The sequence below is a fragment of the Thunnus thynnus genome, chromosome 3, assembly GCF_963924715.1.
Source record: "Thunnus thynnus chromosome 3, fThuThy2.1, whole genome shotgun sequence".
In the NCBI taxonomy this organism is placed as follows: domain Eukaryota; kingdom Metazoa; phylum Chordata; class Actinopteri; order Scombriformes; family Scombridae; genus Thunnus; species Thunnus thynnus.
Window position 1 is genome coordinate 37,466,021 of NC_089519.1, and position 25,264 is coordinate 37,491,284.

Consider the following 25,264-nt stretch of genomic DNA (forward strand, 5'->3'; position numbering starts at 1 on the left):
CCCCAAATGCTGGAAAAGTAAAGGAGGTTAGCTCCAAAGTTAGCAACAATGGGTTAGCATAACCTGAAGACACGAAACAGAGAAATACAGAACAGAGAAACCCACCCGCGACTAATCGATTAGTTGAAGATTATGTATGATTTCAGTCGACCAAGATTTTCTTTGGTTGACTACAGCCATAGTTATTCGACATTATTGCTATTTTTCGCAGGATGTTGAAGTTGCTCATTAAACTGACAGATGGTGTCAATCATTGATAAATCCTCTTGTTGTCCGTCAGAAGCAGAAAGAAAGAACACAAACAGTGAGATTAACAGACAGTTTATTGAGTCTTGATTATCTTTATTTCAGGTCTTTATTTAGGAAAATGTTTCCCACATATTTGAAGAAACACTGAGCCTCCATATTTTAGGATTTTTGGGATGAACTCTTTCATTTCTACTCAACAGATCAAAACTGGATTCAGACTTTTAATTTTCACTAAATGATAAATCTGCTGATGTAGATTGTCTTTTTTTTTTTAAAGAATTTGATGAAAAAATTAAACAAAATCTGTTACTGACTTTAAAAATGACACAAACTTCTTGTGCTGCAGCAGAACAGGGACTTATTAATAAAAATGACTGAATTAAATACAAAAGAAACATTTGTAACCTAAAAAAAAAACTGAAAAATCCTCTTTATGCTTTATAAAAACAAGTGCTTTTCCTTTCAACAAAATTATCATTAACATGAACACCTGGCAGCCTGTTTGAGTCCCCAAGATGGACGAATCAGAAAATTATACGTACTATGAAGCCACTTAAGTCCTGAAAAATGATCTTTTGTTTGCACAAGTTACTACAGTTTGTTGTTCACCAGATTCTATCTAAGTTCTCTTGTTCATCTTGTTTGTATTTTCTTGTTCCCAGGAAATTATTATCTTGCTCACAAAAGTTATAATTCTGTTTGTCTTGTTCAGAAGGTTTTCTGTCTTATGTACGCAAGTTATCATCTCATTAACAAAAGTTATTAACTTGTGCACACAAAAATATCTTGTTTTGAGACTTTGGGGATCAGAAAAAAATATGGAAACTTAATCAAGAACATCACAGATGATTCAAACTTTAAGATAAACTTGGAGTTTTAATGTCTCCTAATTGCCAGATTTGGTACAGCAACCCTATTATGTGATTTATCCAATATTTTTATATATTTTGGATGCTACGTTTGGTGGAAACAGTCAACGCTGTAATGAACCGTCATGTCCGCTGTTCTGTTCCAGTCTTTGACTTTTGTTTCCTGTCTTGTTTTCATCTCAACTGCTAATCAACAAAAAGACAAAATACCAAAAAAAAAAAAAAAGAATCTTACAACATGAATCCAAAAGAATTTCACATTTTGTTTTAGTAAAGTCATCTGTTGGATGTTTTTCCAACGATAGCAACTGTTAAAGTCGTATATTTGCTGATACATTTCGGTAAACTGGTCATTTGTTAATTCTTCCACAAGGAGAAGCTGAAACTACGGTTTCTGTCTCCTCTTCAGCAGTTTGGATCAACAAAACTTCACTGTGACATTCTTTGTGCTGAGGCTAAAAAAACAACCAGAGGTACATCAGTCTCTTTTTGAACAACAATCTCTAACATTTTGTGCTCCTGCTGGACGTGATCAGAGCTTCATTTGTTTCTTCCTCGCAGGACGTTTTGGTCTTGTGGAGGATTCGTCAGCCGTCGGTTAAGCCAGGGTCCTCTGCCGCGGCTTGATCCTCAGATACAGCTGAGGAATAAAAGTTTTTCATTAAAACACCATCAAGATAACATTAAATACTCTAACTTCTTATATAAGACTGTTGAGTAACAGGATCCTCAGAGCTGCTTTAAACCTGATTCAATCAGATTCAGAACAAGTGGAAGAAGCAGCAGCAGACTAACAGAGGCAGGGTTGATGGTTCTATTATTATTCACTTATTCCCTTCATTAATCAGATGAAACGTTTAGATGTCTGCATGTATGAACACTGTGTGATAAATGTATGATGAAGCTCTAAACGTGTTTTCAGAAGCTTCCTGCCTTAAACATCAAATCAGTGCTGCAACTAACGATTATTTTCATTACTGATTAGTCAGCAGATTATTTATCTATGAAACGTCAAAAAGAAGAAAACAACTTCACAAAGCCCTCAGTAATGTCCTTTAATTGTTCTATCCAACCAGCAGTTCAAAACCCCAAAACATAACATTTACTATCATGTCTGATAAAAGCGTGAGCAGTGCACTTTATTTATTTTATTTTATTTAATTTTATTTGTTTTTTTAATCTTATTTTATTTGATTTTATCTTTGATTTTATTTTATTACTTTTATCCTATTGTGTCCTTCATCGTTTTATTGTGTTCTGTTGTGCTATTTATTGTGTTTTTTATCTTGCTGTGCAGCACTTTGGAAACCTCGTGTTTGTTAAAATTGTGCTATATAAATAAAGTGGATTGGATTGGATTGAAAAAAACATGCAGCAATTTATTATATTTGAGAAGCTGGAACCAGTAAATATTTGGCATTTTTGCTTCAAAATGATTCATCGGTTATGAAAATAGTTGCTGATGAATTTTTTCCGATTGACTAATCGACTAATCGTTGCAGCTCTAGATAACATAAATCTTCAGGAGACACTGAATAGTTGAACATTTCTGGGAGAAAGTTGTCAACTTTAAAGTTGAAAGCAGCATATTTTAGCACTTTATTTTACGAGTCCCATAATTTCCCAGTAATTTCCTAGAAAGGTACTGAAATATAACGGTATACTTATATGAAGGTTCCTATAAGGTAGTACGTTATTTGGTAATAATTGGGGGAGGGGGTTACTTTCCAGAGTACAGGAACTTTAGGGGCGGGGTTTCCAGTGAGGACCATCACTGATTGGTCAAAGACAGACAGTGCAGCTGCTTCAACTTCATTCATAAAACAAGGAAGTACTGTAGTATCTATTTAAAACATGGGGAGGACGTTTCTCTTTTGTTTGTTAACAAAGTAAAAGTAAAGTTAGGCTTTTTTGTCGACTCATTTTAAAAAAGATGATTTGGATGATTCCATGGAAATAATTCGTCTTTTCTGCAGAATTTCACCATTGTTAATTCTGGTGTGACGGGAGCTTAAATCCAGAAATTTTGGAGAAATTTAGATAGTCAAAACCACCATCAACTGTCAGCGGCTTCAGTCGAAAAACATTTGTTGAGCTGTTAATACATCAATCAGTTGTTAAGATGGACTGTGATTGGATGTCAGCTCACCCCCAGCAGGTTGCGGGGGATGTAGCCCTCGTGGTCACCACATCGCGCCCACCACCACTCCGTTTCCACCTCGTCCTCCCGTCTCAACACCGTCATGCAGTCGCCCTCGATGAAACCGAGCTCATCGTCACTCTGCGGCTCGTAGTCCCAGAGGGCGTAGACCACACCGCGGTTCATCACACCCATCTTCTCCTGAACGCCTGCCGGGACACAGAGGAGGAACCATTTACAACTGGATCATCAACAATCAAAATCACCTTCAGACTAAGAACTGTAATAAAGTGTTTGATGTTTTTATCAAACCACGACTGTAAGAGGTAGTGTAGCAGGAGATCAATAATCTGTGATTAGAATAGATGGTCTTAGTCTTATTCTTGTTTTTGGGTTTTTTGCCTTTTTTCATGACTTTAATAAGAAAAGAATGAAAATACATACATGTTTAAGCACATATGTACCTAGTCCCACATATTTAAACTTACAGTCATATACAGTTCATTTACATATATACAGTACAAGTGTCCACAGAAGAATCCTTGATTTTTCCTCCACTGCTCCTGACCTTCTTCCCAAACAGGAAATAGAAATATCTAATATATATATACACACATAATATACATACAAATATATAAAATATTAATATTTCGTCAAGGGTCGTGAAAGACTTAACTTGCACATGAAACTCCCTCAGAGACCCCTCAAAACCCTCTGTGGACCCCTGTAACCTCAATGGGACCACTTGGACCTCAACAATGGTCCCTGGAAGGCCCTCAGGGTGTCAATAAAAAAAAATATTCCAAATCCACCATCTTAAACATCCCTGAAACTTCTTCATGTTGCCCTAGAACTCCCTCAAAGTGTTCCAAAAAAGCTCTGAAACCTCCTCACAGACTTAAAACTTCTCCATAGACTCTGAAACCCCCTAAAATCTTCCAAAATTCTGTTTCTTACCTCATCTGTAACCCAAGTACGACTCCCAGAATCAATTTAACCACCTCAAACATCCCCAAAAATTCCTCATGTTGACCTAGAACTCAAACTTTCTCAAGTTAACCTTAAAACTCCCACATAGTTCCCAAAACCCCCTCAATGAATCATGGACCCTTCTGAAAAGCCTCTGAAACTACCTCACACATCCCTAGAACTTTCTCATGGACTTAAAAAGTCCAAATTCCCTCTTTCACCGAACTGATTAAACCTCTTCTAACTCCTTGAAACAAGTTAACAACTCAAAATCCAATCAGGCCTCATGGACCCCCTGAACTCCCTCAGGGATCCAAAATACCCTCTGATGACCATGAAACATGGAACCTTCCCATAGACCCTTAGAACATCTCCTGAACCCATCATGAACCTCTTCAATGTTTCCAATCAACATGTTGAAGATCCATTTTGAGTTGTGTTGTGTCTCACCATAGAGGAACTGGGAGCACTGGGCGTAGCCGTCCTCCATCTCCTCACACTTGTCTGCAGCCGTCTGCATGTCGCTGTAGGTGGTGGCGAACACGGCCGCCCCCGACTCCACCAGGAACTTACAAACCTGAACGTTGTTACAGGAGGCGGCGCAGTGGAGGGGAGTCCTGGAGACAAAGAGAAGAGGGGAAAAAGGTTTGTAAGGCTTGTTGAGACTCACTAGCCTGGTCCCAGACCTCTGAACCATCTCTCAGATTCATTCAGTGATTCAAAAAGGTCTGGTGTTCTTCTCCCTGACAGCTGTTTTCTCAGGTGGAGGAACAACTAATCAGAGCTTTGTAGAAGGGATTAACAACGTGGATATCATTTCCCTACAGAGCTAGCTACCAAGCTACATTCATTAAAACAGTGAAGGGAAAATAGCAACAAGCGTGGATGAGATGTTTGCAGCTGTACAGCAACCGTTACCACAGCATCTGTGTCAACTGACAATGACGTCGGCAGGACTGGACGGATGTTCTGGTTCTGACCACAGACTGTATTTAAAGATGGACGTAGCGAGATGACGTCACCCGTTGCTTTCATTGGGGCCTGTTTGAAGCCGTGAGTTGCAGCTTATAGTCGGCACCATCAAACACGCCTCGCTAGCTCGGACCCAAGCTAATGCTAGCTTACTGTGAACACCCAGTGTTGCCAACTATTTTCAGTGGAGAGTAGCTACAGCCTGCCGGAAAAGTCGCTAGATGTTGCTAGATGATGTCACATACTAATTTGCATATCTATGACATCATGATGTAATTATATACATACAAGATTTTAAAAAATCTAAAGAAAATTAACTGTGACTGGCTATATCATTAGCTATTTTTTCAAGCAGCTCCTCAATGTGCATCTAAATCTACCTGTAATATTAAAAAACTGTAACTGAAGTATCATGAATAGAGAGATGATTATGCACTGGAACAAATTTGCTGTTGTTAATTCTGTTTTGACAAAACAAAAACAAACTTAGATAGTAAAGTTAAAGCATTTAGAATAAAAACAATGGGGATCAAAGATTGGTCATTAGGTACACACATTCACAGCTCATTCATGTCTCTGTCTCAGTCTTCAAATCTTATTAAACGGAGCAATAATCTCCAAAATGACCACCAGCGCACTTACTAGAGGGCCTGAATTTAGAGATGGAGACCAGAATGACTTGTTGAAACCAATCATTGACTCAGTATTTCTAGAGGGAAGTTGAAGCTTTTTGAATGGGAGTCAGTTGGAGCAGCTAGCGGCTGTCTGTGGCCTTTTAAGGGACTTCAGCCTCAAGACATGGAAGCTGCTGGTTGGTTCAGACTCACCAGCCATCGCTGTCAGCAGCATTGGCGTTGACGCCAAACTGAACCAGAAACTTGACAATCTCGGTGTGGCCAGCGCAGACGGCGTTGTGTAGCGCCGTGATGCCCTCGTCATTCGGCATGCTGGGATCGTCCACCTGCAGGACGGACATGTGATCAACGTTAGTCTGAGGCAGGTTTTTATATATTCTGGAGTGAAGCTGCTGATTTCTGATATTTAATCTAAACAATAATAAATGAAATATTAACTAAAAACATCTCAAGTGTTCTCTGTAGACACACTCACCCCAAACACAACCTCGGCATTACATGTTTTGTGCTATTTTTCAGTGGAAGTTATAAACTTGTGAATGCAGGACTTCATGGAGATCACTTATTGCTTACATAGTACCAGATTTTAGCATAAATACAGTAGCTGTAGTTGTTTTATTTATCAGGGACATCCCCGTACAGAGTTGTCTACACCTGGAGGAACAGACAGCGGGACTCACATCGTAGATGACCCTCTGGACGAGGTCGTACTCGCCCTCCAGGGATGAGTCCAGCAGCAGGGCCAGAGGGTTGAACTTGACCCGCATGTTGTGGTCGATCCGCTCGGAGCCGGCTTTACGGAGGATCGACCTCTTACCCTGAAACATGGGACAGACACACAGAGAGGAAATAAGAACAACTTTCATTAGAGTACGACCAGAACAAGTCAGAAAAACTGTATCTGGACAGAGAGCAGCTGTGTTAACCCTCCAGACACAGCGGCTGGTTAAAATGGGACTTTTTTATTTTAGCAGCTAAATGTTTAGAGTGTGATATGTGTTCACTGTCGAATAGACACATTTACAGGTGCAGATATATCAGTACTAGTGTTTTTGTCAACAAATATGTGACAAGACGTGTGAGTAGATAAATGTCAAAGAAATGTTTGACGTATTGTTCACCAGAGAACGACAAGTTTATTTTTACACTGTAAAATGTCCCGTTCTCTACATATCTTAGTCACAATTCTTATAAAAAAATCTAATTTAAGGGATCCTCATCATGTGAAATAACAAACTGTGTGGATACTAAAGAGTACACTATGACCAATACTGGAGAAAACAATACATAAAAAGTAATGGGATTAGTTTCCTATTAATCAATTAATCATTTTGTCTATAATTGTCAGAAATTAATGAAAAATATTAGTTGTAACTTTTTAGAGCTCAAGGTGACATCATCAAACGTCTTCACATTTGAGAAGCTGCAACCAGCAAATGTTTGACATTTTTGCTTAAAAAAATGACTAAAATGATTATTTGATTATCAAAATAGTTGACAATTGATTTTCTGTCAATTGACTGATTGATTAATCGAGTATTTTGTTTCCTGTATGAACTTGTTCTCTTCGCCTGAAAATATCAACAAAAATAAAGCTGCAAAAAAGCAATATATCACTGTCCCTGTGTACTGTTAGACTGTCGACACTCACCGGCGGCACTGTGACCTGTCCGGTGACCTCTGGCGGCTGCAGGTTGAGGGCGTCGTCTCCTTGCTCCGCCTCCCCACAGGTGGGGTAAGGTGGGGGCGGGTAGGGGGGGAAATCCTCTGCAAAGCGGTCCTGCAGCAGCGAGGCGGCCGGACAGACCACCTCCTGCTCTTCCTCCTTGTCCTCAAGAGGGGGAGGCAGGACGCGGCAGGAGGCGGGGTCAGAGATGGGTGAGCGGGGGGGCAGAGGGGGAGGAGTCAGGCTTTCCTCTGGACTCTCAGCGAGCAGCTTGGTGAAACCAGGTCCAGCAGTGTGGATGTCCAAGCCGCCCATCACGTCCTCTGTGGCTGCGGGTTGGATGTATGCCCCCGCTGGACCAACCGTCTCCATGGGGATGGTTTCCATGGCAGCCAGAGTGGTCTTCTGGTAGAGCAGCTTCTGGATGTTTGGGCCCGCCGGCCCCTCAGGCTCCGTGATGGAGCTGCGTTTCTTCAGGGGCCGGGGGGCGTGGTGCAACCGGCGGCGCAGGGCCTCCAGGTCGGCGTCGCTCGGGTTCCTGTGAGGGTTGGACAGGAAGGGGAGGAGCTTGGTGGGGCTGAGCGGTCGAGGGGTGGCGCGGTCTGACGTCTCCGCTCCGACAACTTCGCTGTTACCAAGGCAACTGGTGTCAAACTCGCTCCCGTCCGTCACACAAGACCCAGAATTCACGGCGGTGCTGTCTGAGCCGACAGGCTGCTGCCCACTGCTGGCTGGGAGGACTGGTTTCCCATAAACTGGGGGGACAGAGACTCTGACATCAGAGGCAACGCCAACAAACCAACATCTGTTTCATCACAGTACAACACAAAACTGAACTAAACAGTCAATCCTACAAATACAACCTTAATTCACCTGTTATCTTGTTTTGAGTTGTCTTACTGTAAAATAAGTAAATGTAATCACTTTTCAAAGAATTAAATGTGAAATTTAGTTTTTTGTGTTAGTTGTTAGTTGTGAGTCGAGCGGTGAGAACGTCGGCGGTTGAAGACGCACTGAGACCTTTTACTTAAAGTAACAATCTTGAAGAGCGAGTTTTGTTCTCTTTGGCGACACCTGTGGCGATAAGCAGTAATTGCAGGTGTGTTTTGGACCTCACTCGACCTCACTCCCAGAGATCCAAACAATGACGCTGTATGACGTAGTGTATTGACAAGCGAGTCTGTTGCGTTAGCTCCGCCTACCCTCGCTGGCTAACGGAAAACACGTCACTAATGCGCCGCTTGTGATTTGAATACATGACGGGAAAGTTGCCACTGACATCTGGTTCATAGTAATCATAATACTACAAATGCAAGAGCTTTCATCAGCGGACTGATGATTAAATGAAAATCTTTGAAATTATAACTTTATGTAAAAGTAGAAACACCACAATGTAGAAATACTACATTACAAGTAAAAGTCCTCCGTTCATAATCTTGGTTAAGTAAAAGTACAGAAGTATTTGAAAGTAAAATGTACTTAAAGTATCAAAAGTAAAGGACTTCATTACACAAAATGGCCTAATTTAGTTATATATTTATAATATATTTATGATTGAAATACTCACACTTATTAATATTTATTGACTTACACATGTAAGCAGCTTTTTAAATGTTGTAAAGGCAGATTTAATGTTAACTTCTACTGCTGGTTATGTATAAAATAATGATCTGAAGAGTAACTACAGTTAACCATGAAACTGTAGCTCTGAAATTAATAAAGTAAAAAGTATAAAGTAGAACAAAATGTAAATACTCAAGTTAAGTAAAAGTACCTAAAAGTTGTACTTCAGATTGTACATGAGTGGTAACTGTGAGTGTTTGCAGTATGAACAGTAGTCACCTCGGTTCTGGCTGCGGGGCAGCGTGCCCTGGCCGCCTGCTTGGTAGCCCTTCCCCGGCGTGCTCTGCTGCGTGTACATGGAGTAGATGGACGTAGATGAAGCCGCCAGAGTCTGAGGCTTCTGCAGCACCGGTGGGGGGGCGTCCGAGTGGTCGGGGGTGTAAGGTCGCACGGCGGCGGCCGGCGGGCTCTCCTGCTTGTTCGGCAGTGGGAGGGTGTGACTGTGGCTGGAGAGGGGCACCGGAGCCCTGAGGTGGCCCCCAACCGGACGCACCTTCCCAGGGAAGGTCCCGGTGCTGTAGGGGGGCTTGGAGAAGGTTGGCGGGCCGGACGAGGAGAACGGTTTGGGCTTACTAGGAACTGGGGGTGGTCCCGCCATCTTGGCCAGACCTTTACCTGAAGCCTGAGTGACACACAGAGCAAATACTGACATACAGTGATGATGCTGAAGGCAGATTTTAACCCGACTGTGAATATACAGTTTTATGGATGTATTTACATGTATTTATAGTAACATAACTTTATTAATACAAGATATTAGTGTAAAGTCTGTCAACCATTAAATATTTTTCTAAAGACATTTTTAAAACTGAATTATTAATATTTTCAGTGATTTACAGTTGAATAGTTCAACTCTGGATGACACAAAAGAGTTCAAATCACTTTACATTGAAATGGATTATATTATACTTTTATTTCTTACATTGTGTGTATGAACAGTGAAACTATATTTTTTGCAACTTTGAACTGTCAAAATAATATTTTGTTTGATTATCAGTAAAGATTTGTGCCTGTGTCATTATTCTTGTCATTTGAGTTGCTGGTATCTTTATAGTTTGTTAAATCAAGAAAATGATAAGTTAGACTTAAAGATGAGTTTGTGCCGAAAAAGCAGGATACTGTGCATGTACACCATGCATTTAAGAATAAATGCATCTGAAACGGAAATGAAATGCTTGTGTGTGTTTGTGTGGACGTCTGCATGCAGCATGTGCAGTCTATATGCAGACGTCCAGTGCAGGATCAAACATTTTGGACTACATCTGGCCTTTAAGTCTTTTGGGAGAACTCCAGTCTCGGGCCTTAATCAGCAAATGGAAAGTCAGTTTCAAGTGTTTGAGATCTCTGAAAGTTGCACATTAAAGATGACGCAGCATTTCATTTATAGACCAGGTTCCTTACATTCATCCACTTTAATGAGTAAATATTCCAGCTGTCAGCCTATGCTGCCTGTCACTGTCTTATTTAATTTTATGTTGCTGTGGGGACAGAATCTAACCCGAACCCTCTCAAGTCTCAGATCTAGAGGTGATGACAGGATCTCATTTACATGTTTTATTTAAACATATTTTAAACATGACGTTTGTAAATGTGAAGAATGAGAGTCCACAGGTACCTGATTGTCCCTGAGCAGGTTCTCAGTGATGTGATTGGTCCGTGAGGGGACAGGAGGCGGGATGTCGGACCCAGAGAGCCCCTTCTGGTCTGTGAGGGTCTCACCACCTGCAGGAGAGAAAATCATCCTGGTGACACACACGACTCTACTCGTTCCTGAGCACAGCCGGCAGAGTTTTCATCTGCCAAATGGAAAGTTTCCTTTTATGAAATATTATAAACTCACTGATGACTGCAGAGCTTTCTAGCACACATCTGGGATGTTAAAGGACAGGTTCACAAGTGGCAGATATCCACTTGATATGACTAACTCAGACTGCTGAAGCCTCATATAAGCTTCACAGAGACTTAAATGCAGGGGAGGAGGAAAACTCTTTCACTGTTCATATGGACACCGAACTGTTGTTTTAAGACACACTTGAAAAATTGTGAACCTGTCCTTTAAAGTGTCCTTGAACACACCAACATTGAGAGTTTTTAAAATAGATCCTCCTTGTTAATGCAATATCCAGAAATGAGCAGCTTCTGCTGTTGTTTTGTCCATAACCGACCTGAGTTGCGGCAGCCGAGGCTGGACATGCGCGGCAGGGTGGAGGCGTGGCTGTAACCTCCACTGGATTCAGAAAATGAGTTGTTCCAGTCAGAGAGTTTGGTTATTTTTGATGTGTTGAAACCTGTAAACAGCAGAAAAACAGAGATCCAATAAGCTGTTGTAGATGTTAGTCCGAGTGATGCTTCAGCACTCGAGACAGAGGACGGAGCGTCACACGTTTGTTTGAGATTTAATAAATTTAGGGCTGCAACTAACATTTATTTTCGTTATCAATTATTTTCTTGATTAATCGATAAGTTGTTCGGTCTATAAAATGTAAGAAAATGATGAAAAATGTCAATCACTGTTTCCTCAAATGTCTTATTTTGTTAACAACACAAAGATCTTCAGACTCTAAAGAAACCAGAAAATATTCACATTTAAGAAGCTGAAGAGAGAATTTGCACTTTAAAAAATGATTCAAATGATCAATCAATTATCAAAATAGTAAACGATTGATATCATATTTGGCAACTAATCAATAAATCAACTAATCATTGCAGCTCTGGTGCAGTTACTGCAACCTTTATCTCCATTTTGTGACTGTTTTCATGAAAATTACATATTTCTATGGTTTAATAGCTGAAAAGTTGCTAATCTAAGCAACTAATCAATTAATCGTTGCAACTTTAAATAAATTACAGCTTAAAGAAAAACATATATGTATAAATGTATTAACTTCTTATCGTACCTGAGGCTGGTTTGACTGGTCTGGGAGGCGGCTTCAGGGACGAGTCGGGCATCGGCAGGGTGGCGGTGCCGTCCGGGTACGCCGGCTTCACCAGAGCCTCCTGGCGGGCCGGAACCGGGGGCCCCTGAGAGCTTGTTGTGGAGGACGACTGTATGTACGGCCCCACCGCCGCCACTCTGGAGCCCACGCCATGCTGAGGGGCCGCGCTCTCTGACGCCACCTGGAGGGAACAGAGATTTTGGTCGATGTTTATAATAATAGTTGGTTGATGTTAATGACAACCTTTCACTGATTGATTAGTTTGCTAGTTTCCTCACCGGCAGGTTCTCCTTCTGCTGCAGGGCGGCCTTCTTCTTCCAGAGTCGCTGTCGGAGCTCGGCCAGCCGTCGGTCCATCGCTGCCACCTCCAGGTTCCTCTTGTTCAGGCCGTCTCTCTGCTGCTGCAGCCTGGCGCTCTGATCCTGGTTCAGCTTGTTCCTCAGCTGAAAGGTCAGGGATGAAGTTTAGTGTAAGACAGGTAAGGAAAAAGGATGCTAATGTTGCAAAGGCTATGTTAGCTTGTTCACCTAGCCTGTTACTGTTTAGTAAGATAGTTAGCTAGCTGACATTACATCATCAGAGATTTGTGGATCTAGAGTTGCTCTTTTTCTGGTGATCAACTGCAAAATTGTACAGTAATAAATGTTCCTCCTAATTAACAGTCTGATAGTAAAGTTTAAATATCTCCTCAACAGTCACAAACACATATATTCAGTTTTCTGGGTAATTTGTTTGTTGCTGTAATTAGGAATAAAACACTGCACAATAGTTTCTGGATTAATCTAAATTGAAGAGTGAATAAATTAAAACTTCCAACTTTTTTCAATGAGTTGAAGCCAAAACTTTTGTTTCACCGGTGGTGGTGGGTGACATTGACATTTTGACATTTTGACATTTTAATCCAAAGCGACTTACAAGCGAGACAAGACAATCAAGTATTAGTGGACAGAGACTCAAAAAACAAATTCTCAAGCACTACTGTAGCTAGCTAGGAACATTTTAGCGCTAGCCTGCTACAACAGCTATCTAAGCCAGTTAGCAAGTGATAGCTCAGTCGCTAACCTCACAATAAGTTACCCACACAGCAAATACAGGGTTTCTGCAGGTTCCCCAAGTCAAATCAAGACTTTTTACAACCTTTTTAATTCCACATAGAATGCAATTTAACACCTGTTTCATGGTCATACCGGCCAAAGTATGAAAGTATGAAGCAAAATCAGTGACAATTTGGTGTAAAATTTGTAATTATATCAGCTTTTTTAAGCTCAAGAGCAGGACTTTTGTCTCCCCCTTCTAGCAGTGAGAGAAATTACAGACGCACTGTCGGCACATGCTCACTTCATATACTCCGCCATAGCCTACTCTGTCGCTACTGTTGCGGCTGTAAAACGGTGGATGAATTGTTTTGAACATCACACAACCCCCACAGAATGACTTGTTTCACTGTCAGAATTTGATCCATTCGGTCCCATAACATTTGGAAAATCTAGAAGAGCCACATGATTAAACTCCATACACTGTCAAATACAGAGAGATTTATCTGGTGGTGATAAGCTAAATCAGCATTGTGTTAAAGTACTTCCCAGTCGTGTTTCTGTCCACCTGGTGAATGTAAGTCCAATATTCACTCTCTTTTAGTTCTTGTTTTTGCTCTCTATCAACTCCTGAGGGAAATATCTGACTCTTTAGCTGCTAAATGCTCCACTATGTTCACCAGCTAGTCTACAGCTAACTACAGCGGCTTTTTATGGCTTTTTCTCCATAAATGACGCTATGAGACGCTGAGAGTGAATCAGAACAGTAAAGTTGCAGCCGGACAGATAAACAATGAGCTGAAACTCACTATAAAGCTCCGTAAAGCCGAGAGGAGCTGCAGAGTCTCTGATAATTCTCTGTAGGTTCATCACTACGAGACACAACCAACACGTTACTCACTGTTTAGATCAGACTGTGGAGTTATAGAAATATAGATTAAAGCCGCTTTAAATGAAAGCATTGTGAAGTCGGTGTTGGTCAATAGCACAAATGTCAAAGCTCACCAAAGTTGAACTGTACTGTACGCAGAAGTTCTTCTACTGTAGAAACCCTGGATGCCCAGAATAACCCACAGAGGACCTGCAGGTCAGGAGGCTATTTTGGTTTGATTCCTCATTGCATCATCGACCACTGTCTCACCTGCAGCTCTTTATAGAGGCGCTCCAGCTCCACCGTGTTGGAGGTGTTGTGGAGGTGAGGTAGAGGTAGAGGAAGAGGAGGCTCCAGTCTGTTGCTCCTCAGCGCCTCCAGCTGGTCGCTCAGCTCCTCCACCCTCGCCACGGCGACCAGCAGCTCCCTCTGCTTCTGCTGGAACAGGCCGGTCATCTGCTCGATCTCCTCCACTGACACACAAACACACATATTTCACACGTACACGTATATTTACAGAAGAGCACAGTGAACACTGTGCAGAGACTTGAACTTGATTCAGCATTTTGTTGCACAGTTAGTGGGAACGCAACAGTAATCCTGTAATTTCCATAATGATGAGCCTGAATCAGGGTCAAATCTATTTAATCTAATCTGATCTGATCTGATCTGATCTGATCTGGTCCACACAGCTCTGTCATCACACATGGCTGCAGAATATTTAGTGTTGACTGGACAGAAACACTGATGTTTACGTCCTGCTGTTACAGATGAGACAGTTTAACCCTTGATGCTCATTTTAATGCATATTGCAGAGTCACTATATGTGTCCTCCAGGCAGCCATATTTTGTTTTCACTGGGACTGAGGCTATTCAGAAATGCTATAATTTTGTATGTGAGTATAACTTTACATAATCTGGGAGACTTTTTATGGGGAAAAAAACTGTAAATTTAAATTGAGGTTTTGCATTTTTTTGTTTTTATGTCAGAAGTTTTCAGTTCGGCATAAATCTGCATATCTAAATGTTTAGAGGAGATTGTCAGAGTTCCAGGGAGATGAGATCCATGTTGATGGGACATTCTGAGCCTTAGTGATGTCAAAACATGTATCGATCGAAGCCAAAGCGACATTTTCATTGATTTGATCACTCTGATTGATTTACTGCTTGTAATTGTTCTGTATCAGCCAGCAAAGGATCAATAGTGACGTCATTCTGATTGATAACAACACACAGATCATGGATGTAGCTAAGAAAAACTTTTATTGGAGAAAAAGTTCAGAACTTGATGATTATGAAGCAAAGATCTCAAGTTATGAGGAGCCACTTTATCTCTGATTTCAAAGTGGTCCTTGAACACATCACAGAGAGACACACGTCTTTGACACCTGAGTGTGTGAACGTTGTGATGTGAGTTTCCCCCCCGTGTGCATGTGTCGTCTGTTCTCTCCCCTGGTTTCCATGGTGATGGAGGTCACGTGGCTCAGGTCATATCTGTTTTTTATTATTGTTCCTGCTGCTTTTCTTGGCAAGACCCGCCTTACTCTGCCTCTGAGGCCAATCAGAGGCAGAATAGGGCGGGTCTTGCCAGGAAAAGCAGTGGGATCCGTAATAACGTCACCTGGAAGCTGCTTGACATCCTCATATATGTTATTAATCCGTTATTATTTTCCTTCCACCCCGACCTCCACCACACGCTCACCTAGTTTGCTGTTGCTGAGGCGTTTCTGCTCCACCTGGCCCCTGAGGGCCCGGACTCGCCTCAGTTTGGCCTCCTGGTTGTGAGCGTTCTCTCTGAGCTGCCGCAGTCGCTCCTGTTCAGACGCCTCCTGCTGCTGATGCTGCCGCTGATCCTGCAGCTTCAGATACCGCAGACGCTGCTCCTGCAAACAGCCAGCAAAAAACACTCAGCAGCCGCCGGTCACACCTGGCCAGGTAGAGCCCGCGCACAGCGAGACGCTAAAGGCTGCTTAAAACAAACTAAGCTAGCGCTAGTGGAAGCAGCGTGAAAGGTGTGTGCAGAAAGTGGGAATGAAAGCAGAATTAAGCCTCATTCAGACTGGATTTGTGTGTGGAGAGGAGGTGTGATGATCACCTGCTGTTCAGTCATTTTAATCCAGTCTCTCTCTGTATGTGGCTCATTTTCCACCCAGAAACAATTACAGCTGCAACGGGCGTCTGTTTATCAGTGAACTCGCTGCTCCTCCTCTTATTAAATCCTGTCCGGAGCGACGTCCTCGTGTTTTAAAGCGGATCTCTGAGTTTTTTTCCGCAGGACGAGATACTTCAAGGATTCAAGGACCTTTATTGTCGCCTCAGCACAGTTACATTTATACTTTTCAGTTTCAAATGCTACATATGAAGACATGGAATTGTGTTTCCTGGGATTTGGTGAAAAGGTATCATAAATACAAGAGGTGTTTAAACTTAAGATAAAGGTTTTAAAAACATATTTAAATATAATATAAAGAACATAGTGTGCAAGGTTGAATTGATTGAAATCAGTTGAAAACTGTAGCAGCGTTTATGAACATGGATTGTGCAATATGTAAGGCTAATATGCTATAATACAGACTAGACAGAGTGCAGTAGTGCACGAGGATCAGGTGATCCAGTAATTGTTACTTGACGGTACTTTGTTGATATATTTCATTTGTTTACTTTTATTTTTCCGGCTCAGTGTGACGTTTGACTTTTGTGTGAAAATGATAGAAGTCGTTCACACAAATAGTCTCCATTAAACGTCCTGTGAATCAGCTGTTAGCAGCTCCTGATGTACAGACAACTATCACTGATCACTGTGATACTGAAGAAAACCACAGCGAGTTCTGCAGCCTCTTTTTCTCTGATATCTAAGATGGATTCATGGATGTTTATTGGCGATGGACGTCAGAGATGATGAAATCCTCTGGAGGTGTAAGTCACACTGAAAGACATCGATATGTTTCATGTCTATGTGTTGAGATGTGACTGAGTTAAGACTCCAAACATCAGTATCAGTATCAGTAGTTGTACCTTGGAGGCCAGCAGCTGCTGCTGGGCGTTGATCTGCTGCTGCTGTCGCGCTGCCAGATCCTGCAGCTCGTTCAGAGTCACGTCCAGGTGAGAAGCTGAGACCTGCAACACACACAGAGTCAGAGTTCACCTTCACATGGACACTCACACAGGACTCTGTCCTCATAGAATATAACAGAAGATCTAACGTGGTATTTGTGAATTGATAAAACCACAATGTGTCCTTTTTACATTTCTGTTTCTACACATGTTCAATAGACGAGTTGTTGGAGCTGTTTTTATGAAGCTAGGCTAGCAGTTTCCTCCTGCTAACAGTCTTCGTGCTAAGCTAGGCTAAACTGGACCTGCATCCATCTGAAACTATATGACTAACAAACTCGTCCAGCAGTTTCTCACCCCGTTCTCCAGACACCACTCCACAGAAGTCTTCACCTGGTTCCTCTTCATCATGTGATCTGCAGCTCTGGATCCACCTGCACAAGAAAACACACTTAGTTTCGATGCTAATTTTTCTTTGGACACCAAAGTGGGTCGATATTACACAAATCCTTAAACTGAGATATAAGGTGAGCTCAGAGAAACTTTCCTCCTTCAGTAGATGAATGTAAAAAAAACTCTGCATACACGTCATTCTGCAAAAAAAAAACCTGACCAGAGGCAACTTTAAAGTCATGTTTTTTTTCTGTAGTGGTTTTAAGATCAGTAAAAAATGATCCGACAGAGTTAAACCGTACGACGTGGATTGTTTATCAGCTCAGGAAATCCTCGGGGGAGATTTCCTGGTTTTTTAGGACAGAAAAAAAAAACCCACACAAATGACAATTCCCCCTGAAAAACCCCCACAGAGCCCAGCAGCTGCACACTCCTCCACTCCCTTCAGTCATAAGCTGATTACAGTTTGTCATCTACTGTAGTTACACACTGAAGCTCCTCTGTTACTGTGCAGCAGATCCTGCTGGTGATCTGCACCTCCACGTGCACTAAAACAACTGGATTACTGTGAATACTCAGCAGACGTGTAATTCAAGTATTTATACTCATTTTCACAGACTTTCTTGTACATGTTTATCATCTTCCTTTACATGATGATCCCACTTCTGAAAAGCAGCAACAACCTCAGCAAAGTTAAATAAGACGACTGTGAACAAAGTGCAGTTTCTACTAAACCTCAAAGTACTTGATTGAAGCAGTTTTCTATAAGATGTGGCTTTGATATATTTCCTCTCTAGACCTGCAAAATAAAACACTGATTAATTTTATTGGGTTTAATTTTACATAATACATAATGTGGCCTTCTGGACTTCTCACTGAAACTCTCTTTTGTTCTGCCTGAGAAGAAAGTTGACAATCGTGAGAGAAACGTGGTGAAATCTTTAGTCATCAATCCAGAACAGCGTCCGAGATCTGACTGACATGTTTACTGATGACAAAAAACATCCTGAGTCAAACTGACAGAGTCAGAAATTTAAGACCAAATTCTCACAATGTGACTGTTAAGTCAAAGCAACCAATCAGAATATGACATGAAATAATGCAGAATACACTGGCCGACGAGACATTTGTAATTTTTGAATAAAGTTTGTTCATCGACAGATTTAGTGAACATTTTGATAATTAATTAATTGTTTAAGTAATTATTGAAACAAACACACACACACACACGTATATATATATATATATATATATAAATACATTTATTCTATGATAGTCAACTGAATATCTGAACATTTGGGCCTCTTGATTGGATAAAACATGCAATTTAAATATTTTTTTCACTATTTTCTGATATGTCATAGATTGACTAATTGAGAAAATAATAGTCAGATTAATAGATGATGAAATAGTCGGTAGATGCAGCCTTAATTTTCAGATTCTTTTTTTTCACAATATCTTGTGAATATGACACGAGTATCAAAGGACAATAAAGAATATATAACATATGTTTTCCTGCGTTCCTTCACCTGAAAGTCTTCAAAGAATAATACAACTAATGGCAATATTACTTATATTACATGCACTAAGGTAAAGAGTATAAACCTATAGAGACCTATACGTGCCTGTATGAACAGACATACTGTACATAAACATACATATGCAAGATAAATATAAATCCAAGCAAACCAAACGCCTCTAGAGCAGGTGACCCCGATGGGATCACGACACTCTGTCATCAATAAAGTCGCTCCATTGTTTCTCAAAGAGAAACTGATTACTTTTACAGTTAAGACATGACTTTTTCAGAGGCTCCCTCTTTGAAATGTGCAGATTCACATCAGTCCAACTCACTACTGCAGCAACAAGGACATGATCCCTCACTGGCTTCCCAGCGGTCAGCACACACACTCCTTATTTATAATAAAGTTATAATAAACTCTGTGATGGCAGCAGGTGTTTCGCTCGTGTGTGTGTGTTTCTTACCGGACTCTCGACCCGGAGCTCTCTGGTGACGCAGGAGGTACCGAACCTCCCCTCTCTGCTGCCCCCATCGCTGCAACACCTCCAGGATCCGTTCCCCTTCCCCGACAACGCGCTCTGATTGGTTTAAAAACAAACAGTTTCTGTTGTTTCGAGAAAATCAGATGATTAAATTGTGATCTCAAGATAACAGTCCTAAAAAAAAAGTTTTTTGATTTGAGGGATTTTTTGGGAACTGACCGGAGCCTCTCCACGTCTCCGCCAGGTAGCAGTCGGCCTCGCCGGGCTCCTTGCAGAGATCCACAACGTCTCTGCACAGCGTCTCCGGCGTGATGGGAACCTCATTGAAGTGCTGGTCGTTGTTGCTGAGGTACACAGTGAGGAACATCTAGAAAAAAACACAGCAGGAACATCATAAACAACGTGGGTGGAGTTCTATCAGGCATCCAGGTTCCTGCAACGTCCGGTTGGACTGTTGGACTGTTTCCAACACTGAGATCAGGACTGTAGCTGCTGCTGACAACACTGAGGTCACGTCCTCAGTGTGTTCTCTGGGAATTTGGGGGTAAAATCATGCCACAATTTTTAAAAACAAACACATGGTGGGTAATTTATAGTCTAAATCCAATATTTAGACTCACTAATGAAGCAAAGTGCATTTCCTGGCAGCGTGCAGAACTGAACAAACACAATAAGACAAAACCAAATAATGAAAATGTTTGTTTTTGGAGTCAGATCAGTATTTTCTGACAGAATTATCACTCATAACCTCTAACCACAGTATTATTGGTAAGATGATGTTTGCAATATATGATGTGTTTTGACCCTTACAGCAGCTATAATCAGCTCCACAGTCTGATCTATACAGTGACAGTGTTGGTCGTGTCTCGTAGTGATGAACCTACAGAGAATTATCAGAGACTCTGCAGCTCCTCTCAGCTTTATGGAGCTTTATAGTGAGTTTCAGCTCATTGTTTATCTGTCCGGCTGCAACTTTACTGTTCTGGTTCACTCTCAGCGTCTCATAGCGTCGTTTTCAGAGAAAAAAGCTGTAAAAAGTCACTGTTCACTACCTGCTCAGCACCAAACAGACACAGTTAGCTGTAGACTAGCTGGTGAACATAGTGGAGCATTTAGCAGCTAAAGAGCCAGATATTTCCCTCAGGAGTTGGTAGAGAGTAAAAACAAGAGCTAAAAGAGAGTGAATATTGGACTTACATTCACCACATGAATGATAATGTTGCTCCGTAACTGCTTGATATGGAAATAAGCAACTGTTTGCTAACAAGTTCAACAAATCAACTTAAAAGATGATGATGTGTCAGAGTTGTGTTCACAGCTTGTTTCTGATGGAAACTAGTGGACAGTTAATGTTCCTGTAACAGATTGTGCTGGTACACCAGTATGTAACAAACCTGCCTCTTCCACCTTTATTGCAGCTTCCTGTGCTATTTAAGACCATAATAGATATTTGTGGACATAACTCCCATGATGCATTGGGCCATCTGTTACTCCAGCAGGGTATCTGCTGCCGTCAGGCCCAGAGCCAGATCGCCTCCCACAGCCCGCCAACCTGCAGGCAGGCAGGCAGCGTTCAGCGTCTTTATTTATCCTGAGGAAGGTGGTGTTGATGCTCCTCGGCTCCTCCTGCTGCTCTACAGGATCTGAACCTTGGACCTGACAGTCCTGAGCTGGTTTCTCCGCTGTCCTCTTCAGCTCTCGTCTGCTCTCTGGCTTCACTTTTTCCCCTTCTCGGCTTGAATCTGAAAAACGAGCTGCCTCCTTTCGACCTTTCTGGTGGTTTTTCGTCTCACAGGGTGAGACCGACTGCAGCATCATTTACATGCAGATGTTCCTCTGATGCACAGGTACATAAATACCAGAGAAACGGAATTTGATTCACACAAAAATCAAGTCACACTGCTTCTTTATGGCAGAAAAAAGATTTTAAAAAGTAGTTACATGATGAAGAACAAGACAAGCAGGTTTGTCATGGTTTAGACTCTTCTGTCCTCATTCTGACTCTCAGCTGTTTCCACCAAAATACTAAAACAGTTATATTTTCTTTTCATCACTGTACATCAGTGGTAGAAAGTAACTAAGTACATTTACTCAAGTTACTGTATTTAAGTACAGTTTTGAGGTACTTGTACTTTACTTGAGTATTTCCATGTGATGCTACTTTCTACATTTCAGAGGGAAATATTGTACTTTCTACTCCACTACATTTATTTGACAGCTTTAGTTACTTTTCAGATGAAGATTTGACACAATGGATAATATAACAAGCTTTTAAAATACAACACATTGACATATTGACGTAAGCACAGCTGTGTTTTGAGCTAAATGTCTTTTTTTTATATTTAACTTTTATCCAAAGTGATTTACAATTGACCTCACGTTTTTTAGATTTAAATTTAACTTCTTTTAACAAACTATATTTATATAGATTCATTTAGACTATTATATATAATATTAGGAAACAAAATGTTAACGCTTTATTCTGAAATTTCCTAATAAAGTCCTTGGAGGTTTCCTGGAAGCAGCTATTTAATCCAAACAGAAGTTACAGTTATTATAGCTACAGTTGAGTTTCATTTTAAAATCTGCTTCATTTAAATGAAACCTGCAGAAAACATAATTGAACAGACGACTGAATAAATAAAATACTTGTAAAATTTCAGAAATGTTCTTCTCGGTGTTGTTAGAGGGAGTCTGGTGACCTGGGATTCATAACAGTTGTATGAAATTGGATCTGATTCGTCGTTATATAAAATCTCTCACTCAGACTGGACAGATAAAGTGTGAGTCTGGCAGAGAGAATTTGCTCTTTGGGTTTTTGGAACAAGTTCATCAAAAGCTTCCTGCTGCCAGTTTTTAAACAGCAGGTCAAACACCAGGAGGGACTGCCAGTCAGACTGTAAATGTTTCTCTTTTTAAGTCCTAATTAGTCTGGAAAAAGCTTTTTTTTTTTTTAAAAAAAAGTTATATTCACTTTGTCAGCTCTGTCCTGGTTCACATTCAAACTAAAAGGTTACCAGTCAGCCACAGCGAGCTGTTCGACTGCAGCGAATGGAAACGAAGTGTCTCATCCAAAAAAGGGCGTCGTTTAGCTCGTCTGCAGACGTGACTCATGCGAGATTTATCATGCTGTCAGCTAAAGTAACCACCCCAAAGTTCTTGTCAACAGAAAATCAAAATAAATCTTTTAGATCAGATAATCAGAGGCTGAAGCTAAGTGAGAGAGATGAGTTCGTCTCGGGGAGAAGCAGCCGTCTGGCCCGGCCTGCTGTCCTACATTCAGCTCACAAGGAAAACTGGAGCAGTGCCGTCTTCGTTCAGGTTCATGCACATGAAGTGGGTCACCGCCGTCACTCACCAAATGCAGGTCGGCCAGGAAACACCGGAGCCAATCAGAGCCCGGGAAGGTGAGGCCGTCTGTCCCTCAGGACGACAATAGGGAGGGGGAGTGAGACCTCCTGTCGTCAGAAGGGCAGGTTACGGACCCTCAAAATGTCCTGAATAAAGACTGAAGGTGTGTGTTTATACTCAGTGAAGTAGGAAACTGTCAGAGCATCACAGGACCTGTTGACCCTCCGTCTTTGCAGATTGTGTTTAGATCAAATTTAGATGAACTGCAGCCGTTTCTGTAACTTTCTGAAACAGATAAGCTGACATTCACACTCACTTCATACAGTGTTTGTTCAGCTGTGTGGAGATGAGAAAGGAGCAGCAGTGGAGGAACTCAGATCCTTTACTGCAGTAAAAGTACATAAGTATTATGAGCTTGATGTAGTTAAAGTATTGCAGTAAAAGTACATAAGTATTATGAGCTTGATGTAGTTAAAGTATTGCAGTAAAAGTACATAAGTATTATGAGCTTGATGTAGTTAAAGTATTGCAGTAAAAGTAGTGGTTTGGTCCCTCTGACTGATATATTATTATATATGACATCATTAGATTATTAATAGTGAAGCATCAGTGTTAGAGCAGCATGTTACTGTTGTAGCTGCTGGAGGTGGAGCTAGTTTACACTACTTTATATACAGTTAGCTAGTTTAGTCCAGTGGTTCCCAACCTAGGGGTCGGGCCCCTCCAAAGGGTCAGCAGATAAATCTGAGGGGTGGTGAGATGATTAATGGGAGAGGAAAGAAGAAAAAACAAAGTTCTGATACACAAATCTGTTTTCAGTTTTCCGACTTTTTGTCTAATCTTTGATTTTTGCTGAAATATTGGATCATTTGAACATTTATTGAAATGAAAGCATGTGAGAAGTTTAGAGGGAAAAATCACTATTTGGTGGAGCTGTTAACAACTCATAGACATGTGAAATGTGACCCCGACTACACACTGCTTTTTGTAAGACGTCAAAAGACAAAAAGGTTGGAAACCACTGGTTTCATCTTTAACAATGTGTTGTATTTTAAAAGCTTGTTATATTATCCATTGTGTCAAATCTTCATCTGAAAAGTAACTAAAGCTGTCAAATAAATGTAGTGGAGTAGAAAGTACAATATTTCCCTCTGAAATGTAGAAAGTAGCATCACATGGAAATACTCAAGTAAAGTACAAGTACCTCAAAACTGTACTTGAGTAAATCTCTTTTCTCTCCAGCTCTTCTTTTTCATCCACTATTTCTGTAACTTTTCATGTGAACAACAGAGTGTAACACTATGATTGCCTTCTAGGACAGACTGTCTGAAAATATGCACCATTATCTCCATATTTTAATGATATCACGTCTGGCCCCGCCCCCCCTCCCCTCTCTGTGACGGTCACCTTTGAGTGAAGCCGTCTGGAACGACTATAAACAGACAACACATCCTAACAACCGGCTCTGAGCGACCGTCCGTCGAGCTTTACTCAGCCTGTGAAAACAGCTGCACGGCGTCTTCAGTGGAGAAAATAACCCTGATGATGTCATAGTGATGTGATGTCATCAGGGTCATCTCAACTTGGGCTTGGAGATACAAACATATAAGACACCATCCAGCTGCAATATGGGAGTTTTAGTATCCAGCAAAGTCAGAATAGTTGCTTTTATTTTGATCATTATTTTCCAAGTCCGATGATAAATAGGTGGAGTGGCCCTTTAAAGGCTCCATGAAACAGAAGTTAGAGCGTCTTTAGCTTCTGTACTGCGACGTATTTCCCAGTGAAACCGAATATTTGAGCGGTGTACAATTACAAGAGCTATTTAAATCAAATCATCGCATTTGATTGGACCACTAAAATGTGGGCGGGGCTTACGGAGCTGCGGAGGCCTCACCTGTTGTTAGATCAGGAGGTCGACGCTCAGCTCCCCTCATCGCTCAGTTAGCCTCTACGACACACAAACAATGGCGTGCGGTTTGGCTGCAACTCGCACAAAGTCACATTTGATTGGATGAACTTTTGTAAACACCCCTGAGTGCAGGATGAGTCATCAAACATTTGAAACCGTTTTACAGGAAGAGAAAAGACATAAAAATACTGATTTTGTGACGTATATTTGGCATAAAACAAGAGATAAATGAACTATTAATACGGGGGACGCAGGATTAAAACTGGGAAAATGTATTTTTCATTTCACGAGGCCTTTAAGTTTAGCTTAACGATAATCTTTTCTCCAACATATGCAGAGGGTGAAGGGCTGAGTGGCTGGCATACTGCCATAAACACCATGATGCTGACAGTGAAAACTAACAACAGGAAGCTGCAATAAAACTGACAGAGCAGCAGAGTACACCTGTCTGTCTGTCTGTCTGTCTGTCCGCCTGTCTGTCTGTCAACAGGCTGAGGCCTCATTAAACTCCTGAGGCTGCAGCTCTTAATCCAGCCAGGAATTAGCACAGCATCACGCAGCTTTAATACCACCACCCACAACCCCC

General features: G+C 41.3%; 1 protein-coding gene across 2 annotated transcripts in view; it reads right to left on the reverse strand.

Annotated features, from left to right (window-relative positions):
* Positions 1-3: 3 nt before the first annotated feature.
* LOC137180384 (apoptosis-stimulating of p53 protein 2-like) overlaps positions 4-25,264 on the reverse strand; it is a 34,795-nt gene continuing 9,534 nt past the window's right edge. The window contains exons 2-18 of one of the 2 annotated variants that reach the window (XR_010927958.1): positions 19,635-19,782; positions 19,398-19,511; positions 17,376-17,452; positions 16,980-17,081; positions 15,667-15,847; positions 14,235-14,437; positions 12,338-12,502; positions 12,021-12,240; positions 11,289-11,411; positions 10,739-10,845; positions 9,343-9,745; positions 7,486-8,255; positions 6,515-6,652; positions 6,027-6,160; positions 4,678-4,844; positions 3,173-3,467; positions 4-2,989 (exon numbers count right to left, since the gene is read on the reverse strand). Coding sequence is in view for 1 of the 2 variants with exons in the window: in XM_067585717.1 (XP_067441818.1) it covers positions 1,717-1,758; positions 3,268-3,467; positions 4,678-4,844; positions 6,027-6,160; positions 6,515-6,652; positions 7,486-8,255; positions 9,343-9,745; positions 10,739-10,845; positions 11,289-11,411; positions 12,021-12,240; positions 12,338-12,502; positions 14,235-14,437; positions 15,667-15,847; positions 16,980-17,081; positions 17,376-17,452; positions 19,398-19,511; positions 19,635-19,782 (3,294 nt within the window). In the remaining variant the exon portion in view is untranslated. The remainder of the gene's footprint in view (positions 2,990-3,172; positions 3,468-4,677; positions 4,845-6,026; positions 6,161-6,514; positions 6,653-7,485; positions 8,256-9,342; positions 9,746-10,738; positions 10,846-11,288; positions 11,412-12,020; positions 12,241-12,337; positions 12,503-14,234; positions 14,438-15,666; positions 15,848-16,979; positions 17,082-17,375; positions 17,453-19,397; positions 19,512-19,634; positions 19,783-25,264) is intronic. The other variant, XM_067585717.1, reaches the window with a different exon arrangement.